The sequence below is a fragment of the Thalassophryne amazonica genome, chromosome 20 (genome assembly GCF_902500255.1).
Source record: "Thalassophryne amazonica chromosome 20, fThaAma1.1, whole genome shotgun sequence".
In the NCBI taxonomy this organism is placed as follows: Eukaryota; Metazoa; Chordata; class Actinopteri; order Batrachoidiformes; family Batrachoididae; genus Thalassophryne; species Thalassophryne amazonica.
Window position 1 is genome coordinate 50,711,213 of NC_047122.1, and position 27,199 is coordinate 50,738,411.

The 27,199-nt window shown below is 41.6% G+C and overlaps 3 protein-coding genes across 3 annotated transcripts in view; 2 read left to right on the forward strand and 1 right to left on the reverse strand.

The window, feature by feature from the left end:
* Positions 1-1,796: 1,796 nt before the first annotated feature.
* Positions 1,797-7,239, forward strand: btd (biotinidase). The gene is made up of 6 exons (XM_034160701.1): positions 1,797-2,145; positions 4,721-4,870; positions 5,002-5,153; positions 5,531-5,708; positions 5,791-6,411; positions 6,498-7,239. The coding sequence occupies exons 1-6, from the start codon at positions 1,933-1,935 to the stop codon at positions 6,774-6,776; spliced, it is 1,593 nt and encodes a 530-aa protein (XP_034016592.1). The 5' UTR covers positions 1,797-1,932; the 3' UTR covers positions 6,777-7,239.
* A 1,456-nt stretch (positions 7,240-8,695) lies between these two features.
* Positions 8,696-22,130, forward strand: LOC117501746 (biotinidase-like). Its single transcript, XM_034160702.1, has 6 exons — positions 8,696-9,373; positions 11,196-11,342; positions 11,450-11,601; positions 13,011-13,188; positions 13,274-13,753; positions 21,818-22,130. The coding sequence occupies exons 1-6, from the start codon at positions 9,155-9,157 to the stop codon at positions 22,097-22,099; spliced, it is 1,458 nt and encodes a 485-aa protein (XP_034016593.1). The 5' UTR covers positions 8,696-9,154; the 3' UTR covers positions 22,100-22,130.
* A 2,666-nt stretch (positions 22,131-24,796) lies between these two features.
* LOC117501744 (serine/threonine-protein phosphatase 6 regulatory ankyrin repeat subunit A) overlaps positions 24,797-27,199 on the reverse strand; it is a 32,561-nt gene continuing 30,158 nt past the window's right edge. Inside the window, exon 28 of the mRNA XM_034160700.1 lies at positions 24,797-25,187. Coding sequence (XP_034016591.1) covers positions 24,797-25,187 — 391 coding nt within the window. The remainder of the gene's footprint in view (positions 25,188-27,199) is intronic.

Below are 27,199 nucleotides of genomic sequence, written 5' to 3' on the forward strand. Positions count from 1 at the left end.
AACAAGCGGTCATGTCCGTGAAGAGCCCCAAAGTAGTACCAAAATAACCCAAGAAAATTTCTCAAGTAAAACCTTTTCCACTACAACATGAGTAATTCATCATTATTACTATACTGGGCATTTTCTGCAAGAATTGTACATTGAGGAACGATATTATTCTCGTATTATTATTCTTCCAGCTGCTCCCATTAGGGGTCAGTTATTTTCATCTTATCCTGTCCTCTGTGTCATCCTCCACCTGCATGTCCTCCCTCAGGACATCCATGAATCTCCTCTTTGGCCTCCCTCTTCTCCTCCTGCCTGGTGGCTCCATCCTCAGCATCCTTCTCCCTATATACCCTGGGTCCCTCCTCTGCACATGTCCAAACAGTCTCAATCTCACCTGATTTTGTCTCCAAAATGTCCCACCTGAGCTGTCCCCCTGATATGTTCATTCCTAATCCCGTCCATCCTCATCACTCCCAAATTGAATCACATCTTCAGCTCTGCCACCTCCAGCCTTTTTGTTAGTGCCACCGTCTCTAAGTCGTACAACATAGCTGGTCTCACTACTGTCTTGTAAACTTTCCCCTTCACTCTTGCAGATCTGACACAAATCACTCCTGCCACCTTTCTCCACCCTGCCTGGACTCTGTTCTTCACCTCTCTACCACACTCCCCATTACTTTGAACAATTGACCACAAGTATTTAAACTCATCTACTTTCACCACTTCTACTCCTTGTAACTGCACTACTCCACTGGGCTCCCTCTCATTCACACACATGTAGTCAGTCTTGCTCCTACTGACTTTCATTCCCCTGCTCTCCAGAGTATATCTCCATCTCTCCAGGTTAGACTCAACTTGCTCTCTACTCTCACTACAGATCACGTCAACTACAAACATCATAGTTCATGGAAACTCCTGTCTGTTCTCATCCATCAACCTGTCCATTACCGCTGCGTAGAAGAAAGGATTAGACGAAGGATCTGATCCTTCGTCTAATCCCACCTCCACCTTGAATGAGCCTGTCATTCTTTCTGCGCATCGTCTTGGATGACAACATAAACTGTCAGAAATATTATTTTTATTTATTTCTTTAATGGAATGCCCTTTGCAGTGGACAAGAGGATCTAATGCTAACTGAATAACCTTTGAGAAAAAACCGGGAAGCTCTTGTCCCTTGCAGAAGACAAAATGCGTTGAAAGGTGTCAAGAGGTGGAGATGTTGAATGCATTTTCATACAACCGATAGGGGGCAGTAAATATACACATAAAAATAGACCGCATTGGATTTTGTAAATCAGTTACAAAACCGTAAGGCTTGTAAAACTGACCCCTTTTCGGTTTTACACAAATGTTTTGCCCATTCAATGTTAAAGCGCAATTAAATTTTAATGGTCGTTCACCCTCTAATTTTTGCATTTGACTTTTTAAACTTTTCTGAAAAACTGAACTGAACTTGAAAGTTTTTTTTAGATTGTGCGAATAAAACCATAAAACTCATAAAATTCGAAACATTTGCACCACCCACTAGTATTTTTTTTTAACTGATTAACTGTTAACTGTATCAGAAAGGGGGTTCGAGGGCTCAAACTATAATAGCAGGAACAAGAAAGTAATAGAATGAAGAAAATGTAAGGAGAAACGGATTTCATTAAACGTTAAGAAAAAAAAAAAAAAAACACTCCCCAAATCACTTATAATACGCGGACGTGGCCACATTACAGATATTTTCAAAATAAAAGTCTAAAACGGATCGTCGGACAAGAAAATCATTCGTGATTTTACCACAGAGCAGTTAGCGTTTGTATTTTACTGATTGATTGATGGAGTTACGGCCCCCTCCACACCTCGATTCCTTTCACTGGCTGCGGTTAAATATTTGCCGTGGCGACACTCTTCGGCCGTTCTGCTAATTAGCAGCCACAGCGTCAGTCCGCGCGGACAGAAATGAGTCGGTTCGTTCAAGTCACCTTGTTGTTCGCGTTACTGTGGAATGAAACGAAGCCCGTCGTGGGCGCCACGTACGTGGCCGCCGTGTACGAGCACCACGTGCTCCTGAACCCGCAGCCTTTGGTCACGCGGACACGCGCCGCAGCTCTTCAGCACGTGCGACAAAACCTGGACGTGTACGAAGATCAGGCCCGCCGGGCCGCGCGCCAGGTACCACAGTGACTGTTTTTACTATATCTTGCGTTAAGATTTACAAAAAGGAAAAAAAAAAAAAGTGGACTTTTTGGAGAAAGTTTGTCGAATTAATATGCGAAATTTAAAATTTGACACCTGCACAACTGTAAAACTACTTTTACTCAACTAGTCCGTGGGCTAGGGTGCGTTACCGTGCACCCGCCCCAGGACTCATCGCCATTGGTGTTTTTTGATGGTCTAGCAGGGGTGGGCAATCATGTGCCATGAAGGGCCGAAACACTGCAGGTTTTCCTTTCTACCAATCACCTCAGCAGGTGATTTCATTGACTATCAGGTGTTTATGTTCAGAGGAGAAGCTCATCAGCACCCACCTGCTGAGGTGACTGGTTGCAAGGAAAACCTGCACTGTCTCGGCCCTCGTTGCCCACCCTAGACTCTAGGGTATATAAAAGAAGACTAAAGATGTTAACAGTGAATATTTTGGGATGCAACCACCCTTCTGACAGAAATTCTAGAGTAACCCTCAATAGATTACCCAAAAAATGCAAAAATGTGTGTTTTTTAAAACCTAACATTGTAGCTTCCTCATACCTTTATTGTTAACAGCAGGGAAAAAAAATGTTGATTTGCCTCTATGTGGACACCTTTTGGATGTACAAAACAACAAACTAAATTTAAAAATCTCATCTACTTAAGACACGGTAGCTGTTTTACAAAATACTATTTGTTAACTTATAGTTGCAGTTTTGACAAAAATATAACCCAAAAGTTTCTTGGCAGCTACTTGTACCTACAATTTGGGATTTTATTGACTTTAGGTCTTGAGTACAATGTCTTGGGAACAATTTAAGCCATCAATGACTTTCCTGTGATGTATTTTGACACATTTACAGCCAATATGCAAACCACACACTCATTCTGATTTTTACAGTAAACTATTAACATATCACAAATAAGCCTATTTAGGTGAATTCTGGTATAAACCTTTTATTACTGCTGTTCTGGTCACTTTATAAATGACAAAACCATTCAAATGAAAAGCATTTATCAACAAATTAAATATGGCTGCCATGTAAATACAGATTATTTATTATATTGACAATAGCTTTTAATAGACAGAGGTTCTGTGTAAGCAATATCAGATGTTTCACATCCTGACAATAGAGCATTGTGTTTGGATCTCTTACTCTAAAAACTATGCTGTCCACAATTAAAGTGAATACAGCTGCATAAAAGGTTACTGAACAAAATGCTATGGTAACTATAAAAATAGAACATAATTATTATTATATAGTAGTTACACATATGAATAAAAGCATGACTTGGGAAAAACTACATTAATCATAAAGTCATCATATGCCTGGTCAATATCTTCATCAGAGTCACTAGTGTTTTCATCAATATAAATGTCTACAGGACTTTTTGGCAGTATTTCCTCATCAGTCCACAGAGGCTCACTTCCTCCCTGCCAAAGTAGCCTGTGGCAGCATGTAAAGAGGGTAAACTACCAAGTTGGCATTTGGAAAAAGTCACACATTTCATTGCCTGAATTACCAACCCCTTCTGAAGCAAACGGCTGGGAGATGAAAGATGGGCATTTGGAGCCTCTGTGGACTGATGAGGAAATACTGCCAAAAAGTCTTGTAGACATTTCTACAAGACTGGAAAGAGTGGAGAAAGTGCAGCTGGCACAGCGTGAGAAATGGGCTTGAAGAAACACTTTGATCCCTTTAGTTCATGTAGCCAGCAGAATTCTGACAAAGCATGTTGCTTCTCCCAAAAGCGTGGAACAGACCATGTTTTTTTTAATGGGACAGCTGTGACATGGACACCTGGCCGGAGATGACGTGTCTCTCTCATGCACCAATAGGAGCAGGAGTTGCGGAGAAAGAAGAATTTTTATCTGTGTGTTTATAAGTGTGAACACAAAGACTTGGAGAGAAAGTGACTTTGTTGGTTTTTATTCAATATTTTTCACGTCTGATGTGGTTTTTGTGTATATTTTTTTTTCCTCTGAATGCAAAAAGCATTGACTCACCAGCATAAGTCCAAGCATGAAACTGTAATTGAATGTAGATGAGTGACCTTCACGCAGCTAAATGTCAGTTCCAAACATTATGGAATGATTCAGAATCAAAATGGTTATGACTCTGTGTCGTGCATTTTTCAGACACAGTCTGGATTATTTTACTTTGTATCAGCTATATCCGGGTCCACACAAGTTAAAGACTTGGAAGAAATATCTTAAAAAAAAAAAAAAAAAAAGATAGTGTGACTGGAGTGAGACATGCCCTTAAAAAAGACACAAAACTATTGCTATTAAATTTAGAGGGGGTGTGGGTCTTGGGTCACAAAAAGTTGTACTTTAAACCAGAGGTCATATTGTGCAAAAGCTTTTATCTTCTGTTTACAAGAAAAGTTCATAGTGTGATGGTACATAGTGTTCAAACATTCCTCTCTGTGGATTTCCACAGTGTTTTGATATTAACTAGATGAGTGGAAGTAATGTTGATTTCTGACCATATACTGGACCTCCATCTGTTGGCTGAGTTGAGAATGGTGGAATTGGGTTTTTCCCCCTCTTTGTCAGGGTGCTGACATCTTGGTGTTTCCAGAAGATGGTCTTCATGGTTTCAATTTCAGCCGTTCTTCCATCGTTAACTACTTAGAAACCATTCCTGATCCACAGCAGGAGAGCTGGAACCCCTGCAGAGAGCCGGACCGATACAAGAACACTGAGGTACAGAAACACAAGTGATGAAGAGATCTTTCATACCAGATAGTTGTGTAGTACTTCATAAGCAGCAGCAGCAGTCTCACGTTCAGAATAGAAAATCTAACCGTTTGTACTGGTTTGGACATGTCGCTTAGGTTCTCCAGCAGTTGAGCTGTATGGCACGTCGTAACAACCTCTACTTGGTGGCAAACATGGGCGACCTGCAGCCCTGCCCCATGAAGTCTGAACCTGCTTCCTCCTGCCCTCCTGATGGACGATGGCAGTTCAACACCAATGTGGTTTTCAGGTGCAATAAAAACTGTACCCACATTGTGAACTAAAGCTAACAAAAAAGAATATAAAGCTTGAAATTGATGATAAATGAAAAACTAAATATAAAGTTAATTGAAAAATATTTAAAAGCTATAAATATACAATTTAAAAATACTGGAGATCTTGGTGAAATTCTATTGTACCTGCATTAATTGTCCACCAGATGGAGATATTGCTCAATTTCAAGAACCTTGGGCTGCCCCAAATCTGTTATAGTATATTTTGACTGGTTTGGTAACCAGCTATTTTCATAAATATATGCATCTTATAGCTAATAACCTTTTTGCAGATATGTTTATTGCATTCTGTGTTAGCGTGTTCTTTTCAAGGACAGTATTTGCATTCATACAGTTCAGATGGCCTGCTGGTTGCACGTTACCACAAACAGAACCTCTACTTTGAGGCAGCCTTTGATGCACCTCCACAGCTTGAAATCGTAACGTTTGACACACCCTTCGCCGGGACGTTTGGCCTTCTCACTTGTTTCGACATTTTGTTCCAGGAGCCCGCAGTTACTCTGGTGGAGATGGTATGAAAATGTAAATGCAAACATACCTCTCATGACCAGTTTGTCACCATCTGTTCTTAACAGCTACTTCTTTGTTGATCAGGGTGTCCGCCAGCTGATCTTTCCCACGGCTTGGATGAACCAACTCCCCTTGCTAGACACAATCCAAATCCAGCGGGCATTCAGCCTAGGTGCCAATATCACCCTACTAGCAGCAAACGTTCGTCACGACCTGCTCATCATGACAGGAAGCGGTATCTACACCCCTTTTTCTGCCCTCTACCATCATGCCCATAAAGGGGACCCTGAGGAGGGTATGCTGCTGGTGGACACTGTGCCTGTCTTAGAGCCACTTGGCATGGGGCAGAGTGTTGTGTCACAAGAGGTGGCAGAACAACAAGAAAGTACAGATGGGACAGTCATCGATGGGTACATCTTATTTGTTGATTCTGGATTCTGCCTCCAAGAGAATTGTCTAGATTCTCCTCCACTTTTCACTGGTTCTGCACTTCATCATCCATCCTCCACCACCTTCACCTCATCCATGATGTACGACCCATTTAAGTTTGTCCTCCTAAGCGGCACAGAGGGCAACCTCAGTGTGTGTGATGGGTTGTTCTGCTGTCACCTGAAGTACCAGCAGTTAGGAGGCAGCAGTGCAGAGCTCTATGCACTGGGAGCATTTGCCGGAACTCACACTGTCAACGGGCGCTACAGCCTGCAGGTATCAGTGCTTTGTATATTCTGAATTGCCGTACAAGCCATTGAATCAAAAACACTGAAATCTTCAACCATTTGGGTTTTCTTCAGGTGTGTGCACTGGTCTGCTGTGCAGGATTGGAGCCTGCTTCCTGTGGTCAAGAAGTAGAGGAGGCAGAGTCAAAGATGGACTTTCTGTTGGAGGGAAGGTTTAGCACTAGATTTGTATACCCATCGGTGCTGACTAACCGTCTTGTTCTGGAGCAGCCGCAACATCTGGAGAAGACTGTAGACGGCAGGGTGGCCATGAAACACTCAAACATGGCTGGAGGTCTGGTTACTGCCTATCTGTACGGGCGCATGTATCGCCTGGACCGTGGTCACTCCTGAGTTCTGGAATAAATGTGTCTGTGAGATGTGTGAATTGAAATTGTGTAACTTGTCAGAACGTAAAGGAGATCTTCATCAGGCACTGTCAAATCCTAGTCACAAACCAGCGGCACCAATCCCTTACTGACGCAACCACAGCCAAGTGGTCATCTGTTTTCCTAGCTGTTGACTGGCTGAATGCACCTGATTAATTAGCAGTGTGCGGCACAGGGACAGTTGGAAAATGTGGAAAAAGTGATGACTACAGCACTAATCCATTTATTTGTAAGATTGCCAGACAGCTGAGGCATCTTTGACACATTAAATGAAACCTGACATTTATGTTTCCTGATTCTTTCATTTGTCCGGCCAATAGCGATGGGTAGGTTGTGTTGACCCCCTGGTCAGGTGGGTGCAGGTAAGCTTGGTAAAAAATATTAGGGGTGTAGGTGGGGAGGGTTGAAAAGCAAAGCAGAATTTCCACTCGGTAAATAATCATGTACAGATAGATGGTCTTTAAACAGCATACAACAGGCTAGACGTGATTAATCTTTTCTCTTTCACATATACGCGCACGAGAGAGTGTGCTAGCTATAAAATCAATGCAGACTCAAACTGGTTGAACAGCTGCTTGTTTGACCAACCATTTGCTGACACTTTCTACTCATCAGTGGCTGGACTCTTAAAAACATAACGCAAAATACCCTTGATTGTATGAGCACTGTTATAATTTGCAGATTGGTATCCGAGTGCAAAGTGTGTGTGTTATTTTCACCCGGTTCTTTCTGTAACACAGCCACTCACAAAGTACAAACTCGAACTAGTCCGCACTTTTAAATTTATTCAAAATCTGTGAAAATATCAGGCCCAGATTCTGTAGAACTTCTCTCACAGATGAGATCCGCCCTTACAGAATCCCAAACAATGGACACAAAGTTTTTATAAAGCACTTCATAGGCGTGACAAAGGCAGACCTTATTTCACAAAATCCTACCCTTATTGGGCACCATGTGCATTTGAAGGAGGTCCCACCCACTGCCCAAGACCCGTGCAGTAACAGAACATTATGATTTATAATGTAACCTGAGTCTGTGTCCTAAATGGTTTTAAAAAACACTGGTTAAATCCAGTTCTAGTACATGCACATTCCAAGAGGGGACAAAGGAAAGTAAGAATAAGAGTGAAAACTAAGAATACAATGTGAAATAAAATGACTACTTTAATACCACAATAAGTCAAGAAAACAAATAAAGAAAACCAGAATTGAACACATATCTCGTGTGTGCATATATAAATTATATTTTTTATTGACATTATTAAGATCCAATTGTCTTACATACAATTTTTACATGTTCAATAAAACAATAGTATGTTTCAACGGCATCTGCAGGAGTGAGTGCGCGCATACATGAGCTTTTGACGCGCGCGGAAGTTGGCATGCACGCTGATGTCCGTGAAATGTCTTGTAAATGATTCCAGAGGTGTTATCAAGGTTACAAAAGTGTTTATTTCTCGCTAGCTTTTACATAATATGACAAAACAGTTGCAGCTAGCTCGACCAGCCTGTGATGTTACCACGCTAACATCCACAAAATGTCTTGTAAATCACTTCAGAGGTGTTATCAGGTTCCAAAAACAGCATTTTCACTTTTAGAAGTGTTTATTTCTCCCTAGCTTTTACATAATATATGACAAAGTGGTTATATTTATACACAAATGAAACAGAGTTTGCAGACCAGCCACAGATGTCACAGTGCCACTCTACTCTGATTGGCTGTCACTGTTGCCCCTCAAAAAAAAAATCCCAGAATGAAACGATGTGACGTTTTAATCTCTTAAAATATGTCAAGGTTAACCATCTTTGAACTTGTCCAAGGTCTGTGTTCCAAGAATGCTCCCTGTGAATTTGACGTTCAGAGAGAAGTACAACTTGAATACTTTTGCTGCTGTGCACATACTAGGTCTCCTGGTGGGGACAGATTTATATTATTTACTGGACTGTAAATGTGTAACTTTGTGATTGCTAATAAATACTGACACAGCTGTATTTCACAACATTTTCTCAAATCTTCTGATGAAAGTCTGAGAACTTTCAATTTATTGCTCTAAAATGCAGGAGAACACATTTCAGAGCATCAGGAACCCTTTAGCTTCCCGCACGGCTTAAGGCTTCGCGTTTTCCTCACATTTCTCTGTTACTGAATCACATCCCTGCCTTTAGTTTGCTACTCTGACTTTAATGTGTAAACTTTAAAATTACATCATACCTGCCTGTGTTGCCTCAACTTAGACCTATGACCCCCGGAGTGCCTTTATAAGGGCATTAGGACAGCATTTCGAATCAGCTGAAGAGCAACAATACAGGAGCTCATTTTGCATTTCACAGCAAAAAAAAAAAAATGGTTTTATCCATTATTGCATTGGTCAGTCTCTCATTGGCGTTGGCCTTTGGTGAAAAAGAGCCCACTGTGGGCTCCTCATACATCGCCGCCGTGTACGAACACCACTTGATCGTGAACCCGAACCCAACAATCCCTCTGTCCCGCGCCGATGCCCTCAAACACATGCAGAAAAACCTGGACATCTACGAGCAGCAGGCTGCTATCGCAGCCAAGCAGGTATGGATTTGTTCAGATTTTACATGTAAATAATTAACAGGTAACGCACAGATATTGGATGTGGAATCTTATTCCACCAGGCTGTACAGATCTGTATGTTGATTCGGGCCAAGCGTTACGCTGGAAGCTCTTCAAGGGTGACATCATACTGTGAACCTGTTCTGGTCCAACCTGAACAGTTGGACACCAGATCACCTTACTGCTGTTCATCTCTATACTGGAACAATTTTGCCCACAGATTGTCCTATGAGGGGTATTTTACTGTGGTCAAAATGCAAAAGTGGAATTTCCAGTCATTTTCAGGAAAAAAAAAATAGCATACTGCGCTTGTAGAGCGCTAAAATATAATACAAATATCTCAAAAGGGCTTTTCAACATTAATATAAAATATCTGCTAAATCCGCAATATGGATCAGATCCAGATCAAACTTTGTCAGGTGATAGTGTCATTCTGCAGCTCACTTTCAAATACGAGAATGATTGATTTGATTAAGATATAATGTAAAATACACATTAAATGGGGTTTTCAATGTTAACTTTAGATGGCCACAAAATCTGTAATCTGGATCAGAGCTGGATCAAACTTTGTCAGTCGATAAAGGACACCATCCTACATAATGCTCTCGAATATTATAGAAATTTTATCTTTTTTGACAGTTAATGAGATTTTGAAAATTCAACATTAAAAAGTGGGAATTTCCCAAGATTTTTCCTGACTTTTCATTTTGACTTTGAAATTTTAATCAGTTCTTGCCTATCAAGATATGAATCCTCAGTAAAAAGTTCATAACAATATATGAAAAATTGTGGGCTCCAGGCTGTTTATAAACAGACAAACAAACAGCGGTGAAAACACAACCTCGTTCAACTTCGTTGGTGAAGGTAATAAAAAATTAGACCACATGGAAACAGGAATCACTCCGAGGAAAATAAAATCTGCTCTCTAGTCTCAAGTTTCATTATTGAGATCAGTCTAGTAGTTGATGTTTGCGTTTCTGTCCAACATGACGGCTCAGGTATCTAACTACATCCTCCAATAGACCAGATTGTTTTTTTGTTTTGTTTTTTTAATATTAAAATTACACAACAGGGAGCTGACCCAAAAGACGAAGCTCTCGATCTACTGGTCAATCTTCACCTATGGTCAGGAGTGTTGGGTCATGACCGAAAGAACTAGATCGCGGGTACAAGCGGCCGAAATGGGCTTCCTCAGGAGGGTGGCTTCTCCTGATAGGGTGAGTTCGGTCATCCGTGGGGAGCTCGGAGTAGAGTCGCTGCTCTTTCACGTTGAAAGGAGCCAGCTGAGGTGGTTCGGGCATCTGGTAAGGATGCCTCCTGGGCGCCTCCCAAGGGAGGTGTTCCAGGCTCGTCCATCTGGGAGGAGACCCCGGGGAAGACCCAGGACTAGGTGGACAGATTATATCTCCACACTGACCTGGGAACTCCTCAGGATCCACCAGTCAGAGGTGGTTAATGTGGCCCAGGAAAGGGAAGTCTGGGGTCCCCTGCTGGAGCTGTTGCCCCCGTGACCCGAACCCGGAAAAGCAGTTGAAGATGAGTGAGCGATGAGTAAAACTACACTAAAATGAACTATAGTTGACCAAAGGTTCCAAAAGCTGATGGACAGACAGAAACGAGTACTTTTAATTTTAAAAGTGTGCATCCAAAGTTTGAATTTGTCCTTCACTGACTTGGATCGCCCTTTTTCTTTTAAAACTTGACAGATGTTAGAGCTTATCATTTGAAACGCTGACATGATCTTTTAATTATCAAAGCATTTTTCACTCACCACTAAACTTTTTACTTTTTTTTTTTCCCCCAGGGTGCCCAAATCTTGGTGTTTCCAGAATATGGACTTCATGGTTTCTTCTTCAGCCGTTTGTCCATCTCTGGTTATTTAGAAACGGTTCCTGACCCCCAGCAGGAGAGCTGGAACCCCTGCACAGAGCCGGACAAACACAACACTGAGGTACAAAAACGCCCACTGACATTAGCGAGCAGGTGTTTCATCAAACGCATTTTGTCATGAAAATCTGCTATGAAGACCAGCCTCATGTGTCTGGACATGTCTCACAGGTTCTCCAGCAGCTGAGTTGTATGGCTCGTCGAAACAACCTCTACATTGTGGCGAACCTTCCTGACCTGCAGCCCTGCCCCATGAAGTCTGAACCCATCACCTCCTGTCCCCCCGATGGACGATGGCAGTTCAACACCAATGTGGTTTTCAGGCGCATTTCAGAACAAAACATGCAGACTTTTGATTTTTTTTTTTTTTCCTTTCTCAGTCCTTTATCAATTCCTGTGGCTCTCAGTACTGCAAATTGTTGATTTTCATTCTGGTTACTTGACCTCTGTCCTAAATTACTAGTTGTATCCAAGTCAAAACTGTCTGACTAGCCTCTCTCCAAGAGCAACATCTCCAAATGTTGCAAAGAAACAGGCACTCGGTAAGTGCATACCACTGTCAAGACACAACATTTGTATCGTCTCTTAGCATTTTCATTTTCTTTTTGACATCTTCAGCATCCTTTCATCCTCATCCCAGATCCCTGAACATGATCACCAAGGCTGCAGCCAACAATTTTTTGTAGTTGGTTAATCTATTGATAATTCAGTTGGTCTGTTGATTATTTTCAAATCAATCAGTAAATCATAACAATAAATTCTGCCAATGACATTCATCATACTCAAATAATTTTTTTTTTTTTAATCCCAACATATAAAGGATATACAGTCAGTACCAAAACTTAAAAAAGCAGTCATGGGCAAAATAAATGATTTTTGAAGAAAATATTGCATACAGCTTTGCATCTTCCTGAGATGCAAAAAAAGTTTATTTTTTTTAATTGCTATAGGGCTGAAATGATTATTTTCATCGATTTAATTTAATTAGCTTCTAATGCACCAAATCACAGCAAAAGCCGTCTCAAGGCGCCTTACACGAAACAATTCAGCATAAAATTTAAATAAATAATTAAAAATGAATAAAAACATTTCAAATACATATTTAAAAACAGAAGTAAAAGAATAAAACATAAACTATTATGGTTATTTTGTGAATTATTTTCTAGATTAATCAATTAGTTGTTTGGGCCATAAAATTCTGAAAAAATATTGATCAGTGTTTCCCAAAGCCAAAGAAAACATCCTAAAATGTCTTTTATTCACAATCCTAAAATATTCAGTTTACAGTCAAGAGAGGAGGAAAGGTCTTAAACATCTGAAATCAGAGAATTTAGACTCATGATTATCAAAGTAGTTGATTAATGGATACAGTTCTACTGACCACTCCTTTTTCATTTTGATCATTGACCTTAGCTCGTGATGGTTTTGATCCCGTAATCAGGATCAGAGATCAAAGGCATCAGATCTGGAGAGTCTGGTTTTTGATTGTTGTTCTTTGACGCCACAGTCTACCTCACCACAGAATGTTACTGAAATCCAGTCATGTCTTTTAGAGATATCCTGGTGACAGTGATGAGAACATAACCTCGATCACTGCAAGATGTATTACATTACAGACTCATCAGTAGTTAGAATACACGGGATCACTTGATGTTTTAGATATAGCAAATGCAACTTTTATGACAAATGTATGACCATTCTGTGAACTGAGTTAATGGCAGTTTTCCTGCAGCTCAGATGGCCTGCTGGTGGCGCGCTACCACAAACAGAACCTGTTCCACGAGCAGTCCTTCGACACACCTCCAGAACCTGAAATCATAACGTTTGACACGCCCTTTGCCGGCAAGTTTGGAATCCTCACCTCTTTTGACATCCTGTTCTATGAGCCCACCATTACCCTGGTGGAGAAGGTAGGAACAAGAAACAGATTAGAGATATCAGTAGAACGGGAGGGGTGGGGGGCAGGGTTCCAACTCACAATTTTTGTTCTCTCAGGGCATTCGTCAGCTGATCTTCCCCACAGCCTGGCTCAACACGCCCCCCGTGACGGACAGCATTCAGTTTCAGCGAGCGTTCAGCCTGGGTGCTAATGTTACTTTACTAGCTGCCAACATTCATTTCAACCAATTCAAAATGACAGGAAGTGGTATCTACACCCCCTTCTCCGCCCTCTACCATCACGCCCAGCAAGGTGACCCAGAGGAGGGCAAGCTGCTGGTGGCCACTGTACCCGTGTTGGATGAACTGTTGAGGGAAGAGGAACCTACTCCACCTACAGGTGTGGACGCTCCGTCTTCTTCTCCTCCTCCTCCCACAATCTTTGCAGTAGTCCCACTAAACGGCACACAAGGCGAACTGGAGCTGTGCAATGGCACGTTTTGCTGCCACCTGGAGTACCGCATACAAGGAAACAGTACGGAGTTCTACGTATTTGGAGCTGTTGCTGGATTAGACAAAGAGGGCTTCACCGTACAGGTACATCACATCGAGTACTTAAAATATTCTGTTTGCTTTCACCTTGTTGGGTATTTTCTCCTCCAAACATTCTTAAAACCTTTTATAAGACAAACAGAGTCAAGAAACACCAGTGAGACAGAAAGTCAAATTAATCACGCGCGGAGTGCGGCCAGGCTGTACACCAAGGCTACACTAAAGTCTGGCCTGTGCTCCCGCTCTTTTTATTAGAGATGCCCTCATTACATCATAAAACTTGTCCTAAGGGTGGGGGAAGGATGACGCAAGACAAGTTTCTTCCCGTAACATAAACACATACGTCAATAAGCGCAGCTGTAAGGAAAAACAGTTTCTTTCTTTTACTCTTATCGTCGGAGGTCAGCACATCTCGTTCGTCTGTTGCAGTTATCAGCTGTTGTGCATCTGCCTGGAGTGTCCTGGTCTTCACACTAAGCATCACATCACAACAGTCAAAACAACCTTCAGGTCTATTACTCCCAGTTCATGACTGACCCCGTCATGCTTCACTCCCAGTCGTTAGCGGCTACAAAAACAAGTTGTATAATAATAATAAGTACATCCAGCTCTTCATTCCCAGTTCAGATTGACCCCAGCATGCTAAAACAAGGTTGAATAACACGTACATTCTCAGGGTTAGTGCAAACAGCACAACACCGTTCTCATGAGAAAGAAGACAAAGGTCCAAATGTTTAACAGTGATAACATATATATATATATATATATATATATATATATATATAAAATTCTTAACATTTCCCACCTGTTTATCGCCTGTTAAACATATAGTAGTAGTTATCACCTAACTTAGCACTTCTTTCTTGAGATTTTCACTAAGCGGTTCATCATGGTACGTAAAGTATCTATTTCAGTGTTTTGAGCTGCTACTATTTTTTCAGTTACATTCATGAACAGACCCAATCGATAATTCAGTGTTTCAATCATTAATGATTTTTTTTTTTTTTCCCCACTCCTATCCAGGGGAACAATGAATGTGCTATTTTATCTCCTACAGACCACAATTTTTGGTCCTTTGGTACATCCGAGCCCCACATGTGATTATGTGGTAACACATCTGGGTATATCAATCTCCTCCGTCTGGTGCTGCCATTCTTCTCTGTGGAGGTCTACCACATATGTATGGTCAGTCACCTGGGTAGGTGCACACACACCACCCCAATTTGGTGGGAGACTCGTGTACAGTCTGGAAGCACAAAGCCAATAGATGTCATCATACACCGGAGTACCATTTACAGGTGGTAGCAAAAACTTACTAACATAAGCACATGATTCATCCGTTCCCCATGGACAGGAGCCTGTATAATTACATCCCCGTCCAATGTGAAGAAGATAAGTACCATCCACATATTATGTTTTGGTTAGGCTTAAATTATTTGATAAAACATACGTTTGGGTACACAGACGTTTCTTAATTTTACCTACAGTTTTATTCCGTCCCGTAAAAGCAAATTGGGAATGGCCGTTGTGATGACAATTTAACGTGATGATATTTTTGCGTTTCCCTTCAGTCTAGTCAATGGAGCAGCACTTGGGCACGCTTGTACGTCCTCTGTTGAAATCCCTATCATATAAGTGGTTGCACTGAGGCAAGTGGTGTTACATCTTATCAGATTTGCTGAGAACTGCTGCCCCCGAAATACAGTTTGATTATGCATCCGTATGATAAGACATTCTGTCACCCTAGCAGGGTACGGTTTAGCCGTCAGAGCTGGGTGTGTTGAGGATATAGGTATTTGCGAACAAACATAACAATTAGTAACGTAATTCCATAGCCAATAAATGAACATCTCTGTACCACAAATTAGTATGGTATATATGAGGGTGTCCATCTGTCTCATTCACATTATGAATAAACCTCTTCTGACGTTGCTTGCGTTGTTCTCTGGCTCGGTCCACAGTGAGCTGCAATTCTTGGGTCAACCACCAGGCCAGGAATCCGAGGAGCACGAAACACACTAAGATCACAACGCAACCGGCTGCCCTACCAACAGTCCGGCAGCGGCGGCGCTGAGCACGCCGCTCCGGGGTCTGCTGTAGTTGTCATGATTGCTAGGATACAGTGTTGTTAACCACCTCACCTAATAGTGCAAGGATCTCCCTGCTTCACTGGCATTGAGACAATCTATTGCTAATTAAATAGACTCCCTTTGTAGCCAGACTTCCCCTTACACTGTGGAGGCAGCCAACACACGCTGTATCTTACAGTGATGTATCCACGTTGATCTCTCCGCTATCTTTACTGCAGTTGGTGTTGTTAACAGCACTTGGTATGGACCTTCCCAACGAGGACTGGACCAGTTCTTCCTCTTAATCACTCTGATGAACACCCAGTCTCCTGGCTAGACTACTGGAAGGCCGTCCTGTGGAAGATCAAAATTATTCGGCAGTAAATGTGTTTAAGTTATCTCTTTCTGTGTTAATGTCTTTTTCATAAAATTTGCTAATGTTTGTTCCTCATCTGCTGTTTTAGTATCCATGTCAAAATTGGTAGACGATATGGTCGTCCATAAAGTATCTCAAATGGTGTTAACCCTGATGGTGTTGGTGTTATTCTCATATACAATTTTACTAGGTCCAAACATTCAATCCAGGTTCGTTTTGTCTCTTCTATACATTTCCTTAATCTTATTTTTATTGTGCCCTTTGTCCTTTCCACTAATCCTGCACTGTGTGGATGATAAGCACAATGATTTTTGAGATTGACCTGTAGCGCTTCTCCTACGTATTGCACTATTGTATTAACAAAATGCACTCCATTATCTGAATAGACTGTTTCTGGTATTCCAAATCGTGGAATGATGTCTTTGCACAATGCTTTTAGCCACTGTAAGTGCATCTGCATGTTTTGTGGGGAACAATTCTACCCATTTTGAGAAGGCATCAATTATGACTAAACAAAATTCCTTCCCTTCGTGTTTACTCAGCTGTATATAATCCATATGAATCACTTGAAAGGGATATTGTGGTGTTGGAAATTTGCCTCTTTGGGGTCTCAAATTGCCTTGTGAGTTGTGTTTTGCACATATCATGCATGCTCTACAATGCTGTTTTGCATATGCATCGAACCCATAAAGACAAAAAATAGATTGCAATTGCGATATCATACCCCCTGATGAGACATGCGTCACGCCATGGCTCATAATAGCTGCCCATTTAAACATATTTTTTGGCAATATGGGTTTCTTTTGTGGTCATACGTACAAATCATTTGCATACGTAGCTCCTTTATTTATCCACATTTGTTTTTCTCTTTCAGTTGCCTGCTGTTGCATGTCAGCAAGCAGTGTATGACCTAAATGCAAATCTGGAGTGGTGTCCTGTACAACAAAAATAGAAGAAGCCGCTGCTGCCTCTTTTGCTGCTCTGTCAGCAAAATCATTTCCTTTTGAAATACTGTCAGAGCCTTTGGTGTGAGCCGCACATTTGCATATAGCAATTTGGTTAGGCAATCTCACAGCCTTCAGTAGTGCAGTTAGGAGAGTGGCATGAGTCACTGGCTTTCCAGATGATGTCACCATTCCACGCTCTTCCCACAGTTTTGCAAACACATGCACTGTGCTGAAAGCGTACTGGCTGTCTGTATAAATTGTTACAGCCGTACCTTTAAACAGATAGCAAGCTGCAGTTAAAGCAACTAATTCAGCTGCTTGTGCTGAAAATGACGATGGCAATGAAGCAGAATCCAATACTTCTGAATTTGTGACAACAGCATATCCAGATTGTGTTTGTCCATAAGCATTTTTAGTGGAAGAACCATCCACATACACAATTGTACTGTTTGGGATGGGTGTGTCCTGGAGGTCTGGGCGTGCTTTCGTACAGACTGTAGCTTCATCGAGACAATTGTGCGGCTCACCATCCTCAGGTAAAGGTATCAATGTGGACGGATTCAATGTTGTACAGCGCTCTACCGTAAGGTGTGGTTGTGATAATAGCAAGGACATGCACGAAAGATGTCTTGCTGGGGACAAAAGGCTCATGTTTGTCTGCAACAGAAGTGCAGAAACTGCATGTGGAACTTTCAGTGTCAACTGATGGAATAGAACAACATTACTGCTACTTTGAACAGCCATAGAGGCTGCAATAACAGCTTGTACGCATGGTGGTAGAGCACTTGCCACTGCATCCAATTTAGATGAGTAGTAGGCAACTGGCCTCAATTTTGAGCCATACACTTGAACCAAAACACTAGTCATGAACTTATTCTTACAATCAACTGTTTGAATGAATGGTTTACTATAATCTGGTAGTGCCAAAACTGTGGATGACACTAATGTTTGTTTTACTTTTACAAAGCTTCCTCAGCATCTTTGTTCCATTCCAACATGGTTGACATTGAAATATCATCCTTGTACATCAAATCAGAAAGTGGACTAGTCAATTCTGCATAGCAGGGAATCCATGCCCTGCAGTAATTAGTCAGTCCAAGAAATGACATCATCTGCTTTTTGGTCTGTGGTTTTGGAGCGTGCAAAATTGCTTCCTTCCTGTCAGACAGGATCGTGCGCCCTGTGGCTGATAATTCATGTCCTAAATATTTTACTTTATCCCTACACAACTGAACTTTGTTTTTACTCACTTTGTGGCCATTATCAAATAAGAAACATAATAATGCTACTGTGTCAGTTATGCAGTTTTCTCGTGTGTCAGAGGCAATCAAGATGTCATCAACATACACCAATAGTTGGCTATCTGCCGGTGGAACGAAATTGGCTAAACATGCTGACATGACTTGAGAATAAATAGTTGGACTTTCTGCGTAACCCTGCGGTAATCTGGTGAATGTATATCGTTGTCCTTTAAAGGTAAAAGCAAACCAGAATTGACTATCTGGGTGTACTGGCACAGAGAAAAATGCATACTTATGTCAATTACTGAGAAACTATTAGAATTTGGTCTCAGCGAATTTAACAAGGTGTGTGGATCTGGGACACATGGTGCTCTTTTAATCACAGCAGCATTTACTGCCTGCAGATCTTGAATCATTCTCCACCCCACTGAGGGCGGAGCCTTTTTCACAGGAAATATGGGTGTGTTACATGGTGAATCTGGGCATGGCACTATTACTCCTGCTGTTAATAAATTCTCTATTACTGGCCTGATTCCTTCAATTGCATCAGGTTTCAATGGATACTGTCTTACACATGGTCTGTATTCTGTTTTTGGTCATATAACTACAGGTTGTGCATTTTTTATCAGTCCTACGTCTGAAGAACCTGTTGTCCACAATCCTGATGGTACAGAAGAGAGAAGATCATCCTCTTCAGGACTCAACTGAAACACTCAGGATTGTGAAGTGGACACATCAATGTGTGTTCCGGCTGTCAGCACTAATGAGACATTAACTGGCACTTTATACAATTTAGTTGATGGACTGAACTCCGTTCGTGGTCCAACTCTGCTCCAATCAGTGGCTGACAAAGCTGTTATGACTGTCAGTCCCAATTCTTGCCATTCTGTCAAATATGGCTTACAAAGTGACACATGCAAAGGCATACCTGTGAATCTCAATTTTAAAACATCTTCAGTGGCACCTGTTACTGTTATGACAGCTGTTGAGTTGCCATCATGAATCAAATCGGTCAGTCAGCTTCACAGGTGAAACGTTTTTCAATTTGTTTTTCATACACTGGTGTTCCTGGCAATATGCCACTGTGGACCTTAAATACACTCTCAAATCTGCATCTAAACTCTGTCCATGGCTCTCCTTCTTTCTGTGTTGTCCTGGTAATTTCAGTGTAATTTATTTTTGGTCCTAACACACCTTTTGCACGTGTAATCATAGCTTCCACTCTTGTTTTCAAGACTGGATCATCATGTGGCAAAGGTACGCCATCCTGATCTGCAGGATTCCAGTCTCCGCGTATCTGACTCCATTTAGGGCCACATGCTTTCATCCACACCTGTTGGACTTCAGGTCCACTAAGGTGGTAAGAATTTCTAATGTTTTCTATATCCTGCATAAATCCCTCGATATCGACATGTGGCGATGGTATCATGTCGACTGCTGCTTTGATATCATCAGCATTCCATGTTCGATATACGAGCATGGTTGATCGATGTCCTGCTGTTCCTGCATGAGGATTTGGTACTTCTATCATAGGATAGGCACCTCCCTGGTCACTGTGTTCCACCATGGGAGGGGCTGTGGGCACTTTCGCTTGACTGCGTGTTTGTGGTTTTTCTGGTTTTTCACTTTTTACCTTAGGTTTTACTGCTAAATCATACTGTGGTGGCGGCACATCGTCATCCTCTGGTAGAGGAGATAACGGTGTTGTTGTCACCGACGATCCAGCCGGCGGTGGTTGTTGAGGCTGTTCTGATTCTCTGTGCTGAATTATCACATCTTCTTCTGCCTTACCTACAGCTTTCTTTTTCCTTGCTTTCTCTAATCGTCGCTTCTCTGCTCCCTTCTGTCTGTTCTCTGCTTCCTCCTCCCAAAATGCCACTAAATCTGCCCCTACTTTCTGCATCTTTTTCTCATCACCTTTATGTTCCTGTTCTAACCTTTCCTTCAGTTTTTGAATACTAGTCAGGTTTAGTCGTCCGTCAAAGTCATGTTTATTTATCCAGGTCTCCAATTTCTTTGTTGCTTTTGGATTTTTTTGCTTCCATAAATTTCCAGTCGTCAGTTGATAAATTTTCCTTATTTTTAGACGTCTTACCCCCCATTTTTATTATCCCTTGTTATAATTTGGACTTCAGACGGGGGCACACCTAGGGTGTTCTAAATCTGAAGTTTTCACTTTCTTTGGACGTGACAATTAATTTGCCGTCGTGTGGTTGATTCCTTTCACCTCCCCGTAGGAAGCGGAATCACTTGCCTCCGCATCCGCACACGGTTGTCACTAACGTTGTCCAAAGTATTACACTTTCACACAGTTATTTACACTTACACAAAACACTATTTACACATAGAAACACTTTTAATAATCGTACGCGTATTCTTATGCCAGGGGAGCTCGCCCTCCCATGAAATTTAACTAATGTCCTGCATTAGGGGACTCCGCCGTCCCTGCCAAATTTAACTGCTTTTTTACAGTGCACGTATTTCTACCCGGGATTTCCTTTACATATTAAAACAGAGGAGTCCGTACCCTCCTTCCGGAATTTAACTACGGGCGTCCCTCGCAACCGTAGAGGAGTCCGCCCTCCTCGTGGATTTTAACTGCTTTGCATTAACAGACGATTCCACGCCATCGCTTACGGAGTTTAACTGTTTTATGTGATCACACTTTTATCCCCTACCGGTACGCGTATATAAACAGAGGAGTCCGCACCCTCCTTACAGAGTTTAACTGTGTTTCATTAACAGACGATTCTGTATCATCGCTTGCGGAATTTAACTGTTTATGTGATCTGATCACCACTCACTCAGTACTGTTACAAAGAAATTCTACTCACTGACTCGACCTCCTGTCTGTCTTCTTCGGGAAAATCTCGTCAACCAGACGATGCCAACGGTGGTCGACAATTGCAGACACGATCAATCGATCGGACCTTGGCCAAGGATTTACGTCTGGACTTGGCGACCCCCGCCGGACACCTCCGGTGTTGTTGAGATCCCGGACGAGCCCCCAGTCAATGTTGGGTATTTTCTCCTCCAAACATTCTTAAAACCTTTTATAAGACAAACAGAGTCAAGAAACACCAGTGAGACAGAAAGTCAAATTAATCACGCGCGGAGTGCGGCCAGGCTGTACACCAAGGCTACACTAAAGTCTGGCCATGCTTCACTCCCAGTCGTTAGCGGCTACAAAAACAAGTTGTATAATAATAATAAGTACATCCAGCTCTTCATTCCCAGTTCAGATTGACCCCAGCATGCTAAAACAAGGTTGAATAACACGTACATTCTCAGGGTTAGTGCAAACAGCACAACACCGTTCTCATGAGAAAGAAGACAAAGGTCCAAATGTTTAACAGTGATAACATATATATATATATATATAAAATCCTTAACACACCTTCTTACATTAAAGTGTAACAGGAAGAGGAAAAAAAAAAAAGCTTTGCAAGACAAATAAATCATCTGTCTCTGTGCAGGCTTGTGCGCTCGCCCGCTGTAAGAGATCGGATATCGTGTCTTGTGTAGAGGGAACATCGGAGGCTGAGACAAAAATAGGTTTCCTGCTGAAGGGTACGTTTACCACCAAATACGTTTATCCCTCATTACTAACGAGCGGTTATGTCCTGGAGCCGCTCGAACACCTGGAGCGAGAATCTGACAACACGGTGACAATGAAACAGTCGACCACAGCCGGTGGCTTGGTCACTGCCTGTCTGTACGGCCGCACGTATGACCTGGACCCAGCAAAAGGAAATTAAATCAACTAAGAATGATAAGACACTCAGGACCGTAAATATTTTGATAGTTTTTTAGGGAGTTGGGTTGCTTAAGTGGTTTAACAGAGCCCATGAGTTTTTGGACAAACTACAATTATTGTTTATGCAGATTATTACATTTATGACAAGTCATAGGATGAATACGTGAACATTTCTTAAATCACTGCATACAAACAGTGTGCTACTGTGTAATAAATCAGTCTGGAGTGGACACTTCTCAAAAAATGAATGACCATGCAAGAAAAGTGAGGGAAGCCACCAAGACATGGCAACTCTGAATTTGGGATTGGAGCATCTGTGTATTGTGAAACACCTGCATCACCAGGCACAGGTTCGTAGTGGAGTCGCACAGATAAGTTTCTTACCAGAAAACATCAAATCTAGGCTGGAGTCTACCATGTGCCTTCTGGAAAATTTTTACCTGAAATTTCATATCTTTAAGAAAATCCTTCTCCACTCTGAAGCTATAGAACAGGTGAGACAACAGACAAAAGTTGCAAAGTTTCTGCAATCAGTCACAAAAGCCTACAATTCATTCAGAGTGGTCTGGGTGTTTTGGTGGCTTCTTGCATAGTCACTCATTTTTTGAGAACGGTCTACTCCAGACATATAGTAGCAGATTTCTATATTTTTTTTTAAAGATTGATCAAGCTCAAGCTACATTCAGTGCCTTGGAAATATTCATTTATCCATCCCCTGGCTTGAACACAGAAACCTGGCTGGAAAAGTGATACTTATTTTTAGAATTGTTATTTTGTCCAATTACTTGGGACCTCTGACAATTTAGGGACTGTATAAAAATGGCTGCAGTTCCTAAATGGTAAATGAAATATTGCATTTAAGCCAGAAGTCTACATTACAAGCAGAGCTCAACCGGTCCACTGAAGTGGTGTGTGGAACCAAACTAACAAAAATCATTGCTGTCAAAATTCTAATGGACCCGACCATTATGCATTTGTGTACTGTCCTATAAACTGTACAAGTGCAATGAATAAATAAAAAATAAAGAGACATCTTTATTGATTACAGACTCAATCTTTATAAACAGCTAAATCCATCCATCAACTTGAAGGGTTAACTGGTTGTCTCAAAAGGTAAAGTCTGCAGGTTGTGTTGGTGTGTGCACGGCTTTCAGTCCGCCAGTACACACATGTGAAGGAGTTACAACAGTGGAGCTCTCACTTGGTTATCCTGTCAACTGATTCTTTAACTAATCCCAATTGTTGATGACTGTGTAATGCAGAGAAAACTGGTAACGTGTCCTGGTCCCTTAAAATGTCCATCTGCTTTCATCATAAACAAGAACATTTTAAATGTGCTTTATCGATTAACTTTAAAAAAAAAAAAAAGTGAAAAGGTTTAAAACTACTCCAGGAAACTACCACAAAAAAGGAAGCATTTGAAGGAGAATTTCAGGAAACACCAAGCTAGGCTTTTTTTTCCCCCTTTTTTGTGTTAAGGGTCACCTTTTCACTCAGGACAAAACAGAATTTAATCATTATATTATTTATTCAGAATGCAAAGTCTGTGTTAGACACTAACTGGCTCAAGATTGCCAAGATCTCAAGAGTAAATCCTTTCTTGCCACTGAAAAGCAAAATCATCATACATGTCCAGGTTGGAGATGTATGGACCATTTCAATGCAGAGCTAAACATGCCCACATTTACCTCACAAAATGTTAAAGTTTTAAAAACAACTTATTATACGGTTAGCCTTACCTTAGTCTAGCCACCATCCTATAAAAGCTCATTCAGTAAGACGCAGCCCTCCTCCACAGTAACATTTGTCTTAAGAATTTTTACATTTAGTGAGGTAAGTGTGCATGTTTCGCTCTGGAACTGAAGCGGTCCAATGCAACTGGACAGTTCTAGTGACATTTTTGCCTTGTGACAACAAGAAGCGTTTAGCAAGTTCTTTGTTGCCCCACCCAATAACAATTACATTGTTAGCTTCTGGTAGCTAATATGGTGTTTTCAGTAAAAAATGTGCTGATTAAATTCCCATTTGGCTCAAGTGAAAAGGTGACCCCAGAACATCTATGAAAAAAGAGCTTAGGCTGAAAAAAAAAAGCTGCACTTCTCCTTGAATTTAAACAAAATTGATAGAGAGAACAGGCACAGCAACAATACATTGTGACAATAAAGATGCATCATGATATGAATTAAATTAAAAATATTTGAAGAGAAATAAATAGTAAACAACTCTATAATGCAATATACAGTACGTCTCTCTCCCACATTATACATCCTGGAGTCTGTGACTAAGTGCTGTATAACTTTTGCCAGAGTTTAAAGGAAACACCTCTTGTGCCCAGATCCAAATTACTGTTCATGTATCAAAGTATGAGACCTGTACTGAACCGGACAGTGAGCCAACTTCAACCTGACAGTCATATTACTGGGACATTTAACTGGCCACACAGTAAGAAATATGGCAAGTCACTTTATTTTACAGTACTTTTTTTTCCCCCTGTTCCTCATGGGTGTGCACCTTCAGGAAGCAAAATACCCGATTTACAGTGTAAGTAGATTTGATGTGTAAAGACGTTATATAAAATCCAAACACTGGTTACCCTTCTGCCTCTTCTCCCTGCTTGTTCAGGCTCCTGAGTGGCCGTCTAGTTGACCGGTATTTTACAGTACAGCAGTGAGCGCATCTTGAGGAGAAGCGTGTGTCTTCAGTACGTCTCTGAGTCTGAATCATTCAGTTCATCGTCTGCAGAGATGGAGGAGAGCGGGCGCGCCGGTCTGCAGTAGGAGGCGTGGCCAGGTCTCAGAGGGGGCGGGGTGTCAAAGGCCAAGCCTTTGGAGATGTGTTTGGTAGACGGGTGATGGTTGATGACTGTTTGTGAAAGCGAGAGCACCGGCAAAGTTGCTATGGTGACAATGGGAGACGTGGGCATCATGGAGTTGAGGATGAGCGCCAAGCAGTCGGCCACATCGCGGTTTGGTGCACAGGCCAGAGCGGGGGTGTGGCCGTTCTCATCCACAGCCAACACGCTGGCTCCTTTTCCCAGAAGCTCCTGTACAACAACAGTCAGACCATTCCTGGCTGCTACGTGCAGCGGCCTGCAGATAAGTACACACAATTACACCGTAATATTAACCCAATGTGATTCACACCAATAAAATACCAAAGAGATTATAACTGACTTCAGGAAGTGCAAGGATGACAAATCTCCCTTAACCATCAAAGGTGAGGTAGTAGAGAGGGTCTCTTGTTTTAAATTTCTGGGCACCTGGATCACTGAGGATCTTAAATGGGAAGATAACACATCTGCTGTGGTCAAAAAGGCGCATCAGAGGCTTTATTTTCTACGAGCATTGAAGAACAACAACCTGTCAGCTGAGCTGCTCAAGGCCTTTTATCATTGCTCCATCAAGAGTGTTTTAACCTATTGCAAACTGCTCTGAAAACAACAAGAAATCCATCAGATGAGTCATAAGACGGCAGAAAAGATCACTGGTCTCCCTCTGCCCTCACTGGATGATGTTTTTAGGACTCGCTGCCTCTGCCGAGCAAGCAGTATTTTGCAGGATGGAACACACCCCTCACACCACCTTTTTCTTTGCTTTCCAGCCCACACCACAAGGCTGAAAAACAGCTTCTTTCCTAGAGCTGTTACAGAACTGAACAGACAAGCCCAAGCTCCAGATGGAACAATTGCATTATTCTAATTAAAACAAGGGTGGACATGTGCAATAACTGTTTTTAACTATTTTTAATTTTAGGTATATTTATTACTGTTTTTAAGCTATTTAAGGGGTTTTATTAAGTTGGGTATTTTTTACTGTTAATTGATGTTTCAGAGGGATACGTGCAATATGGGACATGTGCAGCATGAGAGAGTGTAATATGGGACAATGACAATGTGGGATCAGAGCAATACGAGTTTGTCTCCGAGCTTGCACCCCCCCCCCTCCCCCAATCTCCTGATGTTTTTTAATATTTATTGAAGTATGTGTATGGGTGAGTGTGTTTGAGGGTGGTCACTGTTTTTGAGGATGCACAAGCAAATTTCGTTGTGTTGATTGCTGTGCAATGACAATAAAGGTGATTCTGATTCTGATAAAGCATGAAAGTGAGAAGAAGCTTCTCACTTTCATGAATATGCATATTGGAAGCTCAGTTTGAAACTTTATCCTTAACGTGAAGAAGCATAGAGGGTGCAGGAGGATGTCTGTGGTGAACTGGGTTATTTCCTCACTGTGCCGCAGTTTTGTTTCAACTGCAGCTAAATTTTAAACATGTTTGAAAATTACATTTTTTTTTCCACTGCTACCTTTCACATGCTTTGGTAATCCCCTGCATTTCCATGGAGCCTGTAAAATCACCAGGAAGTTTTCCAGAAGCACCACAGGTGCGGTCAAGCTGTAGCAGACATGCTACAGTTGTTTTGCAGAGATTGCATGGTACAAACCTGGCACATTACGTCATCAAACCACACGGTACAACTGTGATCTCACACGTCCGTTTGTCACTGTTATGGGCCGTGAACTTCAGAGATGTATGTCCGTTAGAGTCAGAATGTACAGGCCAGTGTTGCCAGATCCACCCATTATCAGCATTTTTGTTGGGTTTGTTGCCTACATCTTAATCATAAAGACCAAAATCCATCAAAATCGTCAGCTATGGCAACGTACTGTAACTCACACCCGCATGATCACAATTACTGGCAGAGGTTTTACTATGTCGTCGCAACATGAACTGCCCAGCCCTCCACCTTATTGCTGGCCAAAATGTGCAAAATACAAAATACACAACCTGCAAATGTTGATTCAGGAATAGCGCCACTGTTAACTGGAGGAAAATCAAAGGATGCCGGTGTTAATGCATTAAATCTGTGCTTAACGCGTTACACTGGAGTAGGTTATTTAACATTTTGGATATACCTGAGAATGCTGTACTTGTTCTACAGTAAAATAAATCCTCAGGAATACAACTTGCCTAATAATTGTGCATGCAGTGTAATACCATACAAATCCTTTTGGTCAGGGTTTTAAAATAAAACTAAATGTTATAATATACCAAACAATTTTGGCGGTTGTTTCGTTTGGGCAACTTTTGAAGACCCGTGTCA